Source organism: Passer montanus, unplaced genomic scaffold (genome assembly GCF_014805655.1).
Source record: "Passer montanus isolate IOZ18808 unplaced genomic scaffold, ASM1480565v1 scaffold63, whole genome shotgun sequence".
Lineage (NCBI taxonomy): Eukaryota > Metazoa > Chordata > Aves > Passeriformes > Passeridae > Passer > Passer montanus.
In genome coordinates, this window is record NW_024371371.1 from 2,364,730 (window position 1) to 2,377,085 (window position 12,356).

At 46.6% G+C, this 12,356-nt stretch overlaps 1 protein-coding gene across 1 annotated transcript in view; it reads right to left on the reverse strand.

The window, feature by feature from the left end:
* The window catches only part of GPC1 (glypican 1), a 201,896-nt gene that overhangs the window by 96,104 nt on the left and 93,436 nt on the right, over window positions 1–12,356 (reverse strand). Inside the window, exon 2 of the mRNA XM_039727964.1 lies at window positions 2,462–2,620. Within this exon, the coding sequence (XP_039583898.1) occupies window positions 2,462–2,620 (159 nt within the window). The remainder of the gene's footprint in view (window positions 1–2,461; window positions 2,621–12,356) is intronic.

The window sequence follows — 12,356 nt, forward strand, 5'->3', positions numbered from 1 at the left end:
AATTACTCTCCAAAGCAAAATGTTGACCACAAGCGTGGAGAACATTACTTCAGAGGCAGATTGCTGTAGCCTTGCTATTTTCTATCTGGAGCTTGGAGAATTTACAAGTAGAGACTATTGCCATGATCAGCAGTAAGAGTACAGGCACAAGATTTGCTGTGATGAATCCAAAAATAAGACAGCTCTGGGCCTGAAGTTCAGCATGCCACACCTGCTAGCAGAGAATATATGAATAATCTGATCTTCAGGCTACAAACACTTTGAGAAAGGGTTGGACATCCCCATCCAGTGGAGCCTCTCTGCCTCCTCCTAAGGCCAAATGAAATCGTTAATGTGAGGACAAGCTGTGCATCGATAGCTCTGAGACCCCAGAAGCTGCACTCCAAGCTGCTGCTGAGGAAATCCAACAAAATCAGGCATCCGGTGCCAGCAAGACTAGAGCTCATCCATTTGACATAAGAAAGCTCCGTTATTGAACAGCTCTAAGCAGCACTACCTGCAAAAAGTCTTGTTAACTGTGAGATTAATAACATCTCCTAGAAGCTAGGGCAGTTTCTGTGGCATTGTTTCAGGAGCTGAGGTGATCCCATTGCCCCACCACCAGAAGTCCCTCAATTTCAAAGCATTTATGCAGTAGCTAAAGAAAAATTAATAGTACTATTTAAAGGTAAAGTCATGCTTGAAACTGAGACACAACATGATGATTTTTTTTAATCATGTCTTGCATTAATTATGAACTCTGTATTGATTACAAGGGTAGTTAAGCACATGAAAAGGGTATAATGGGAGCAGGAGACATCTTCCTGGCCTGTGGGCTCAAGTGAGGTTGTTTCCACTACAGAACACCAATGATCTGTGCATTATGGTCTGTAAAAGTAATACTTGGCTTATTGAACATTTACTTAGTTTGATACTTAAAAGAAACTTGCGTATGCACCACAGAAATAAAGTGCAATCTTTGTAAAATTCTGGGGAATAAAACCAAATGTCTCTAACTGACAACACAAGCATCCCCCTTTTATATACTTTGTTTTGTTTACTGTTACTCTTACTGCTGTTACTATTATTATTAATCCACCAAAATATCACACTTAGACTAAACCAGTTTTTTACTAGGAAATTTCTGCTTATTAGTATAATCCTCAAAACTTCCATTAAATTGTATACTCTCTTACATGACAGATGCAGAACTCTGCTCTTTGTAGTGGCTGTGGTGAAAATAAAGAGCAGATGCAGGAGCCAGTGCTCTGACAGGGAGTGGAGAGAGAGGCACTAACCCCTGTGAAGGGCTGGATTTCAGAGGTTGGTAATTGTGCTCAGCAGCAGCTACGCCAGGTCCCATTCAGACATCAGTCAGAGCAACCACCATTGTCAGGCTCTTTTAAAAATCCTGATTGTCACCTTTTAAAGCAGGTGAAAATCAATTAATTTTGAGCTTATAAAGGAATGCCTTTGCTGTGGCCAACCTTGGCCACACACACAATGCCTTTTGCAGAGATGCACTGCCTTTTCTTCCTATTTAGTGTAAAAGCACTTCATCTTGGTTATAAGCCTGAAGGTCAGGCTTATTTCTTTAGCTCTATTATTTACTACTTGAATTTCCAGTTCCACCTTTCTGGCTATTACAGCTTCTTTCCCTGACTCCTTTTCACGGTAACTCCATGATGATGACTGTTGATAAAGTTAGGAGGGCCATGATTCTAAGTGTCTGACCTTCTTCAAAATCTGATAATGGATACAGTTTCTGAATCACAGGTCATCTCAGTTTTGTCAGTAAACCATTTATTTACAGTGGCCTTCAGACCTCCAGGCTTACTGTGCACTCCAAAATGGATTTTTCAGGGAACAATAAAAGTAGGAGAGCCATCCTTAGCCTTTGCTTAGGTTAGGAGGGATACTGGACTTTGGAGAGAATGTTTGTCCACAACATCTTATCCACCACAGTCTCTAAGTAACGTTTCCAGATGTTTGTGTGAAACTGACAGTTGTAAGCATCCAGTATGAACTAACCTCCTTTTCACTTGCAATCTACATGGAAAGGGCAAGAAAAATCCATGTCTCCTTAAACTCTCCCCACCTACTGAGGGCTACCCAGTCACCTTTGCAATATTGTTCAACTTACAGTTCAGGGCACAGTGCCAGCTTTTACATCACTGCCTCAAATGCAACTCCACTGTGGTAGGAGCTGATTACAGCTCCTGTGTCAGTGCCAAGGCACACCAGTGTCTGCCAGCCTCCTCCAGTGGCTGCTCCGAAATGGAGATCTCAAAATGCCTTGGTCTTACAGAAACACTGCCAGCAGTACAATTCCTACAATTCCAGCAGCTCAATGCTTCACGCAAACTGTTGAGTGAGATGCAGAGAAAAGCGTGTCAAACACCAACTCCTGGCTCCAACAGTGCCTGGAAAACTGAGCAGTGACTGGATCCTGAGCAGAGGGAAGCAGGCAGCTTTTACTTACTGTCAAAGCTTCTGTGCTGTGCTGTTAGGGTGGCCTGCACAGAGCGACCAGCCTCTTTCATCATGGCTTCAAATTCACTTCGGCTTTTGTTTGCAAAGTTCTCCTCCATCTCGCTGGTGCAGCAGGTGTAGCCTTGTGGGCAGATTCGCAGGTGCTCCCCTAAAATGAGACAAAATGCAGTTTAATGGCCAGGTCTGCAAAAGGGAGAATTTACTGCTGGTCAATCTCAGCTTAAAAATATCCCAGCTCCCTGGTAACCTGGATCTGCATCACGTCTTTCTGATTTACCACCTAATTTGAGTTCTCCCGCTTTAATACAGTGCTTGGTATCAATGCAGGCGCAAATTTTCTCACTGTTGACTGTGAGAGAAGAAAAGCAAGAAAAAAAAATTCATATATGGAGCAAGGAGAAGGGAAAGTCACCTGCTCAAAGTCTGCCCTAGAATCCCAGAAGACATGGAAGTCTGATTAAATGACAGCTGTACTCATTAGACTTAATATGTACATTAGCACAGCCATTTGAAACTGCTTTGTAAGGAAAGAAAGAAACAGCTCCAAAGTGCTCCCTGCTCTACCAAATATAGCCTGAGAAGGCATTTCCTTAACCAGAGAGGCGAGGCTAGTGAGAAGTTTTCAAGAAACAGAGATGTGATGAATGTCACTGGAATTTGGGTGGCTAATTCCCCTCCACATGTATTGAAACTTTCAGTGAAAAAATTATCTCCCAGAAAGAGACAAAACCACCCCAAAAAAGGTTGCTCTGACAATCACTGATTGAAAATCACCCTTTGCTATAAGGAAGAACAGAAAAGGTAAGAGGACTCAGCAGGCAAATGAAAAAATTCTCCAGTATGGAGCTTCTCCTGCCCTCTGCAATTTCTTTACTGTGGAGAAGCAAGTGTTTGCACAGGCAAAGTCAGCCACATTTTAAAAATAATTGCTCAAGTTCTTATGAGTCCTTACAAAGACACATCCACCTGCAAACACACCCTATGTTTCTCTTTACCCAAGCAATAAGAATTCATTTGAATGAAATCAAACATTTATTAAACAAAATTAAATAAAATACCCCTCCTGTTCCAAGCATGTTCTGAGATAAACCAATTACCAAGCAGTTACCATGTTTAAGATGATTTGATTTGGATTGCCAGTGATTTTGCTGGCACTTTTATAGGACTGCTGTCTTAATGTCACAGCTGAGCCTAAACATCTTTAAAATTTTGTTTTATCTTGTGTGTCTAAATAGCTTCAAATCCTGAACCTGCACAGCCTCCAGAGTTTCCCATTACAGTCCTTAGCTATTTCCAGTATAAAGCTCTTGGCATACAGGTGGTAAAGGGTCTCTGAAACTGGGCATGTGTCCTACCCTTGTGAAAGTTATCTCACTAGCAGCCTAAGAGCAACTGGAGTGTTCTGTAGTTGATGTATTCTAGGCAGAAGCCATTCAGGATGAGTTTATATTTTGCTGGCCCTTGGATTCCTGCTCACAGATGACCCTTGAGCAACCTCTGCAGGGTGTGGGGGGAGCCTGCCCTTGGCAAACAGGTTACCATGGGCATCTGTACTGCCAGTCCTCCTGTCCACCTGACAGGAATTGCTGCTCACCAGCTTCTCTAGGAGAGAAACTCCCATCTCCAGCCTTGTGTTGTGTTCCCAGCTGAGAGGAGTGTCAGAGTGGTGTGTCCTGGGGGCTGCCCGCCTCCCTTGGGACCCACTCTCTGTCCCCACCAGTGCCCAAAGCAGCAGGAAAAGCAGCACCCTGCTTCAATGTAAAACCTCAAATATAAGTATCATGTGGCTCCATGCCTGCCACACCAAAGGCAAGCTCAGTTCCAGGGCTTGCCTGAGCCTCTCCTTCCCTCACGAACTGGATTGTTCTGAGTTGTTCCCTGGGCTCCCTTCGGCCAGGATAGCTCAGCGGAGGGCTCAGGCAACCCAGGCAAGCTATAGTGATTTGCAGCTCAGCTCTTTAGTGATTTCAGCTCTTTTAGCTTGCCTGGTGCTGTTGCCCCAGGTATCGCCGCAGCAGACGCAGAGAGAGAAGGAGCAGCGCTGTATGGGTTCCGCAGGGTTCTTTTATTGGGGTCTCCGCGAAGGGTCCAGTGACAGCTCTCCTCTCCCGAACTGGGCAGAGTTAGGGGTTTTTATACCTTACAGGGGTATTGAAAACTGTCCAATAGTAAGGGTCAGGGGAAAAGTGATCTATGGATATACAGGGAGATAACAGTGTCCAAAAGGCGGAAGAGAGGGGCTTCTAAAACCTTAGTCATGCTGACTTTGGTATTTCCTAGTTCAGGCTTCTGATCGCCAAGGCCTTGCAGGCCTTGTGCCTGCTACATACTGCCAGTCCTCCTGTCCACCTGACAGGAATTGCTGCTCACCAGCTTCTCTAGGAGAGAAACTCCCATCTCCAGCCTTGTGTTGTGTTCCCAGCTGAGAGGAGTGTCAGAGTGGTGTGTCCTGGGGGCTGCCCGCCTCCCTTGGGACCCACTCTCTGTCCCCACCAGTGCCCAAAGCAGCAGGAAAAGCAGCACCCTGCTTCAATGTAAAACCTCAAATATAAGTATCATGTGGCTCCATGCCTGCCACACCAAAGGCAAGCTCAGTTCCAGGGCTTGCCTGAGCCTCTCCTTCCCTCACGAACTGGATTGTTCTGAGTTGTTCCCTGGGCTCCCTTCTGTAACCTGTATTTATCTGTACAGCATCAGGGCTGCTGACATGTGACAGACAGGCAGGAAAAGGGAGCTGGAATTTTTTGACAAGACATGGCTTTGATTCCTGTCACGGCAAATTAAAAAACCCTTTTTCTTGTCTGGCTTTTTCCATCCTGTTTCTGCTGCCACAGGATTTCTGGCAAGGACGGAAGTTTTGTGCACAGCAGTTTTACTGTGGGATGCATCTGTCCATGAGTGCCTCGATGCCCTCAGGACAGAGAGGCCTTAACAGGGCCTGGCCTCTCTGAGAAGCCAATCAACAAAAAAAAGGGCCCCAGGGGATCCCAGCGGTTTTCAGAAGGGTCTTTACTTCCTCAGCTGATGGTGAATTCACCAGTTCACCAGCTGATGGTGAATTTTGGTGGTGAGGTCCTGGCCATGCTCAGAGGCCTCGCACTCAACAATGTGAGCACTCCCGCCATTTCCTCTGGGCGCCATTACCCATCGGGGCTGGCAGGCTCAGGCAAAGCCTCCCACAGCCCTTTACAAATGCCCAGCTTCGGGAAACCGAGTCACGTCAGGGGGAACCCTGGGGATCTGCCAGCAGCATTCAGGCAGGATCCATGCCTGAAACTGGGAGAGCAAACATGGATGTCCCTGCAAGGAGACAGCAATGTGCTCACCAAAGCTGCCCTTGCAGCAGGCTCCCTGCACAGGCTGCAGAAACCAAGGGGGACGGTGTGGGATTGCCCCCAGGAGGAGAGGAGGGGAGGAAGAGCCCTGTGCCTGAGCTCCCTGAGGGACACTGAGGAGCAGCAGAGCTGTGCTGTTAAAATGGGACACGTCCAGACAGACGCTCTGTGCGCTCCCAGCCCGGGCGAGGCACAGCGTGTCTGAGCAGGATGGCTCCAACCCCGCTGGGACACCTCAGCCTCCACACAGCCAGGGCGACAGGGGAAAAACAGGCAGAAAGCAGGGGGAAATCACACCCAGAGCTGAAATAGGTTGATTTTACACGACGTTGTGAATTGAAAATAGAACTGTTTTCATTCTTGAACTCCGAGCAGTTTCAATCCCTTTTGGAGTAGCATTTATCTTAGCTTTCTGCAGGTGTTTGTAAGGTACTCAGCAGGTGTTTGTGTGGTGCTCAGCACCACCACACTCTATCTCAGTGGGAAGCAAAGTTTTCATCATTTATCTCTGTAACTCAAACTCAGCACACACAGAACAGTCTTACAGCACTGTGAACATGCTTTGCTTTCTTTGCTTTTTAACCTGACCCACCCTGGAAACATTCACTATTATTATTTTACCTTTTTCTATTGATTCCAAAATAAATGTGCTCCAGAGCATATTTTGGTTCTCCTTATATTTCAAAGTCCCTTTGTTTGCCAACCTGCCTTTGTCCTATTGCTGAAGCTTGCACTATAAATATCTCTGGGTTCACTTGGCAGGAGACATCTGCAGGTACCTACAGAGAGCCAGAGGTGTTTTAGAGGAGTAAATCTCCACGATACAGGACACAGGGTGTGTCCTCTGCCCGCTGCTGTGCCACTCAAGTTCTCCCTGTGTACAGCTGACCTGTTGCTCACCACTTGCTGGACAGCACGTGCTCCCACCCCTGCAAGAGCTTTGCAAAAAGCAGACAGGCAAGGCAAAAGCAAACTGGCAGCAAAGGGAGAGCTACTCAAATCTCCTTGAGGATGACAGATGTGCTTCCAGTGACCAAGGCCAGCTCTGGGTGACGCCCAGAGAACCCTGGATTTACAACACATCTGTAAGTAAGAAAAGATGCACCTTGAGATGCTCTGAAAACAATCAGCTTGCCCAAACCTTCCAGAGTCACAGTGGTTCAGTCTGGGTCTCTCTGGAAGAGCCACCTGTCCTGTAAAAGCTGCTGAAGCTGGGGTGGGATGTAACCCACCGACTGCATGGTCCCTTGGAAATGGAAACAGGGTAGAGCAGGAAAACAGCATCAAGCAAGTATCTCATTTGTGATTAACTGTCCTGGAATGGAAAAGAATAGGCAGGAGGCTGATGACAAGAGAATATCCCACTGCATAGCTACAGGCTTGGATTGTCCTTGAAACACCCTCTCAAGCTGGCTGGGTTAGCAGATCATTTTGGCTATCAAATTCATTACTGCACTTCAGAGTGCTGAATATTAAATCACTTGACCACTTCCCACTCAGGGATGGAGTTAGGCAGGGTCCCTGCAGGGGAATAGCCCTGCCCACAGCCACCACTAGCAGGAGCTGAGACAGGGCTCAGCTTTGACAGGGCTCAGCTCCCTGCTTCTTCTGCCATGTGCTGCAGCCTCTCTGCCCTACCCACACGGCTCCCTGGGCTGCCTGCCACGGGCTGTGTGCTGTAACACACAGGAGCTCAGCTAGCTGTGCCCAGGGAAGCTCTCCAGCTGTTCACTGCTCCTGCCTTTCACCCCACCAGGAGGCTCTGGAAACAAGACAGAAGGGCAGTCCCAGGGGGGGCAAAATGCAATACTGAGAGAAGAGTCCTTGGCTCCTTTAACCATGTAAATGGTGCTATTTCTATCCCTCTCACAGGATGTTGGAGATTGAATTAATTACAATGTTTGCAGAAGGTTTGGGGTTATGTGGCTGTGTCAGAGTATCTAAATGCAAATTATTACAAAATAATTCCTCCCAGAGGTTAATTTATTTCAGGCTGTGATAAATCCATCATAATTCTTCCCTCATATTTGTAACCCTCCTCCCACTCGCTCTCCAAACTGTTCCAACAGCTCATTTCATGCTCCTAGCCTCAGTCCAGCCCCCCATGCCAGGAACAACTCCACCCAAGCTCCCTCTTGGGGGGTTTCTGGGTGGACATGTCTCAGGCAATCAGACCTGCTGAAGTGCAAGGCATGCCAGGCATGGCAGGGATGCCAGGACACAGCCCCTGGCCAGGTACAGCCGGAGAGCCTGAGAGCACCTGGCAGCTGAGGAGCTCCAGTCCTCTCCTACTGTCCCTGGTAGGCACTACTGCTCTGCTGGCCTCTCCCTCTGCACACCTAAATCACATCCAGGTTAATGAGCATCACAGTCAGGAGCTGAGGACAAAACAGTGTAGTTTAGAATACGGGTTCTCTTTCTTATTTTTTAAACCATGTCAGAGTGTCTACAGCTGATGCAAAATGAGCCTGAAGGTGGTACAGATGTTAAAAATACCTTGCAAAGAGATAGTGCAATGAAAGTAAATTCCTTTCCTTATGCCTCCCAGCTTTTCCTGCTTCAGGTGTTCCTGTCCCCATTCATCTTTCAAATACACATCTTAACAGAGAACACAACGTGGCACGTGCTAGTAAGTAGCTGACAGCATACCCAGCACTAGTACCATTATGCTACCTTGAATCCCAATCTTGCCACACATAACTCCTAAGGGGAAACAGGGTACCCCAAAACCATTTGGACTAGGAGACAGTCCTGGCTGACCAGCCTAGGAAGAGCTCTTCATGCCCTTTTCACTGAGAACCATCTGCTGGCAAGCTCTGCCAAACACCCACACCCCAGAACACCTGTAAGGTGTCCAGCTGTACAGCTCGTCTCCTGCTGTAGCTGCTGCCATCAAACTGAACCAGAGATCAGACTGCTCTATTAAGCAGAGTGAAAATCAGATCTTTTCCCATATTGCAAAGGCAGATGTTAGCTGTGCAGCCTGTTTCTTTGATTTGCAGTCAGCTGTTGGCAAAATACGATATCTTCTATTTTCTGATTATGTATTAAGAGTATCATCATTTTGGCTTCAGTTTGCACATAATGTCAGGGGAGTCACAGCAGGCCTGAATATCAAGTATCATACAGCAAACACTGTGATCAAAATGCATTGAACCATGTTCTCCCTGGTCCCAGTGATACTGCAGGATGAGGACAGCAAAGTGGGGCAGGGCTGTGGGCTGACCCAGAAAGAGGGGGCAGAATATGGTCATGAGGAAGAGCTGTGCTGAAATGAAGTCCTTATTTTCCTGCACTTGCTAGGAAGATGCACTGTCAGGATGAGAAGCAGAGGTGGCAGGGTGCAGCTGTAAACCAGCCCTGCCATGGACTCAGGGACATCTCGGCTGAGCTGGCCTGGAGCTAACGCAGCAAGGTGGGGCCACAGGGAAGCTGTCTGCTTCACCAGCACCCCACAGGAACCACCCATGGACCTCAGCTCCTGCTGAGGCAAGACCCAGGCTAATCTCAGCTGGCCCAAGGCCACCACAGAGCAGTGTGACAGCTGACACATGGGCAGGACTACAGAGGATGCAGGGGCTCTCTCACCACTGCATCCACACCGGTGACCCCGCGCACACCCTGCTGCCTCCTGGCCTCAGTCAGGAGAGAGGGGTTTATCTCTGGCACAATCAGCCCTATCTCTTTGCTGCTGCTGGGTGAGTAGCTGGTTATCTCGGGGGACTGAAAACAAGGGCATGAAGTCTTTTCAAGCTGCACACCACAGGTCTGGATTTGTCCCATGTCAGCAGCTTTTATAATGCCTTGCCATCTGAAGGCTGATCAAACAGCTTGTGCTATCTGAGATGAACTAATGTTTTCGTTCCAGATAAAGAAAACAAGCACCATGTTCCACATCAGTGATAAAAACAGCAAACTGGAAAAAAAAAAACTAGAGAATATGCTTATTCTGATAAAGCAATGCACATGTTTAAGATGGGACAATAGCAAAACATTAAACGCTTGTTCCCACAGCTCATCATTCAGACCAGGATTATACCAACAGGAGTGAACAAGCAAGAGCAGATAATCCGTAAGATTTGTTCTTTCCACTCTTATCTTTCTACTCCTACTAGGATTTAACAAACTATCAAAATACTGTTAACCAAACAAGACAACTTAATCTGGCTACTGCATGGAGTTGGCTCCCTACCAGGTTACTGCTGTTCTGTAATTGCATTACAGTGAAAACCTGACAGAGTGAATAAATACAGGTACTTCTGAGAAATGCCACAACTGGCACCTCGAGCAGAAACCCACTGACGGGTGGGAGGACTTTGGGACTGCCCCATTAGTACTGACACAGGCTGCTCAAACTGGGAGCCTGGCAGGAGCATGTGGAGGAGGCTGAACAGCACTTCCCTCTCTATTTGCTCTGTTCGTGTGTCAAAATACTTCAGGCTCCGAGGCTGTCAGCTCAGTGTCAAGCTCACACACACTGGAAATGTGGTATCAATTTGTTTAATCCTAGACCCTGATGTCAGAGGAATTTATAAGACAGGCAAACATGGGCAAAAAAAAGTTAATTAACAGAGGAGAAAGAGCCACCTCCGTGTCCTGGAAAAATACTAAGTACAGATTAGATAAGAGTGCCTTCAGAAACGACAGTCTGCAAATCCTAATGTCATCTGTGTATGTTACAGTGGCAAACTGCCCAGAGGAAGGGAACAGAGAAAATGTCACAAGTGCTGACAACAGACTTGATTCTTAGTGAAAAGCTCTGCATGAAAGCACTTCACCCACGCATTGCTCCTTTGGGTTTTGGGAGTGTCTTTCTGAATGAAACAGAATACCCCTTCCCATCACTCTGCTGCCCCAGTTTCTCTCAGGACCTGCCTTTAGCTACACGGGCCTGACTCTGCCTCTGAGCTGTGCACACACAGCAGGAATCAGCACAGGGTGAAACAATCCAAGCCTGTATTTAAGGACAGAGTAGGAAATGCTTTATAATTTGCAGTAGAAAATATCTTTTTCAGCGGTTGAGAGAGGAATGAAAGAACAAGGACCAAATCCACATGTACCACAAGCAGTGAAAGACCTCCAGCTAGCAGAACTGAATCCAACTCTGAACACACTGAATCCAACACTCCCCAGATCCTCTTCTGGGCACTGGACACACAGTGGGGGTGCTTCTGAGCAGGACTGCTACAGGAGATGATCCATTATGAAAGGCTTCCACTGGGAGTTAGGACATGGTCTACAATTAACACTCTCCAAGTAAATCAATCCTGAAAGAAGCCTTCAGTCCAAACTAGACCAGTTGCAAAAATCATGGAGAAACACACAGGGAGTGCACTGTTACACTCTTTCGTCTCCCCTTCCCCGAAAAACAGAAAACTTTAAAAATGAATCTTAGACAAGGGAAGAATTATCTTGTCTTTTCACATAACACTTGTGGGGACCTATTGAAGTTGTGTGTCGCAATCCATCACTATCAACCTCTTTCAGAGTTGTCCTGAGCACATCAGCTTCTCACCAGATGTTTGGTTCTGTTTTTTCTTCTTGGAACAAAGAGTCTTTTTATCCTCAGTTTTCTGTAATCTAAAATAAGATCAAACTGGAAACCTATCACTCTTATCAGATGCAGCTTCACTGCAGGCTTCATAACAACATAAATATGTTATTACATAAGAGGCAAAGCAATTCATTAAGCAGAATTTTTTTACTAGCTTCTTCTCAGAAAAATATCTATTGGAGAAACTGTAAGCTCTTCCTCATGCCTGGAAACTCACTGCCAGTAGGATCAGACTGCAAAAGAAATCTGGGTAGTAAAGATGTAGTTCATAGTAAGAAGTTGAAGAGCTGAAGGCCTTTGGTTTATTCTCCATTAAAAAACCCCAAACTTCGGGGCAATAATTTATATAATCCATCTCAGGAACTTGAGGAAGGGACAAAACCAAAAGGCTTTGCCAGCTCACCTGATAAAGCTCTGCAAGGAAAATAGTGATACTGCACTTGGGGCTGGTTTGAGATAGAGACTAAAGAGCTTCAGCAAGCTTGTAAAACCATTGCTCAAGAATGGGGAGTGCTCATGGCTGGTCCCAATCAATTCAGTGCAAAGAACAAATCTGTATTAACCTGTCATGGAGAAGTCAGCAATTAGAGAGCATTGCCTTTCAACCCCAGCAAAACTCAAGCAGTTGATGCTGGTGTGAAAACCATGAAAATCATCTTTCTGGTTTTCAGCTGCATACTCAGCCCTGGGCTTCTGGAGGGCACTCCCTATTCCTTACCCCTCTGCCACCCTTTCAGCACGCTGGGATGAGCAGGATGTACCACACCAGAGCAGAAGGCTGGGAAGGCTGCACAGGGAACAGCCCACCCTGATGAGCCCCACTCCTGGCTGCCAGCTCACCCAGGTGAGCTGCTCTATGCACACAAGGAGGGTCTTACTCTAGCAAAAAAGATCTCCCAGGGGAAAATCAGGAAGATAAAAACCCCCTGAATCACTCTGTCTGCTGGTAAGAATGAAAGAGACTCCTGAATTTGCAAAACCCCTTATTTTTAAAT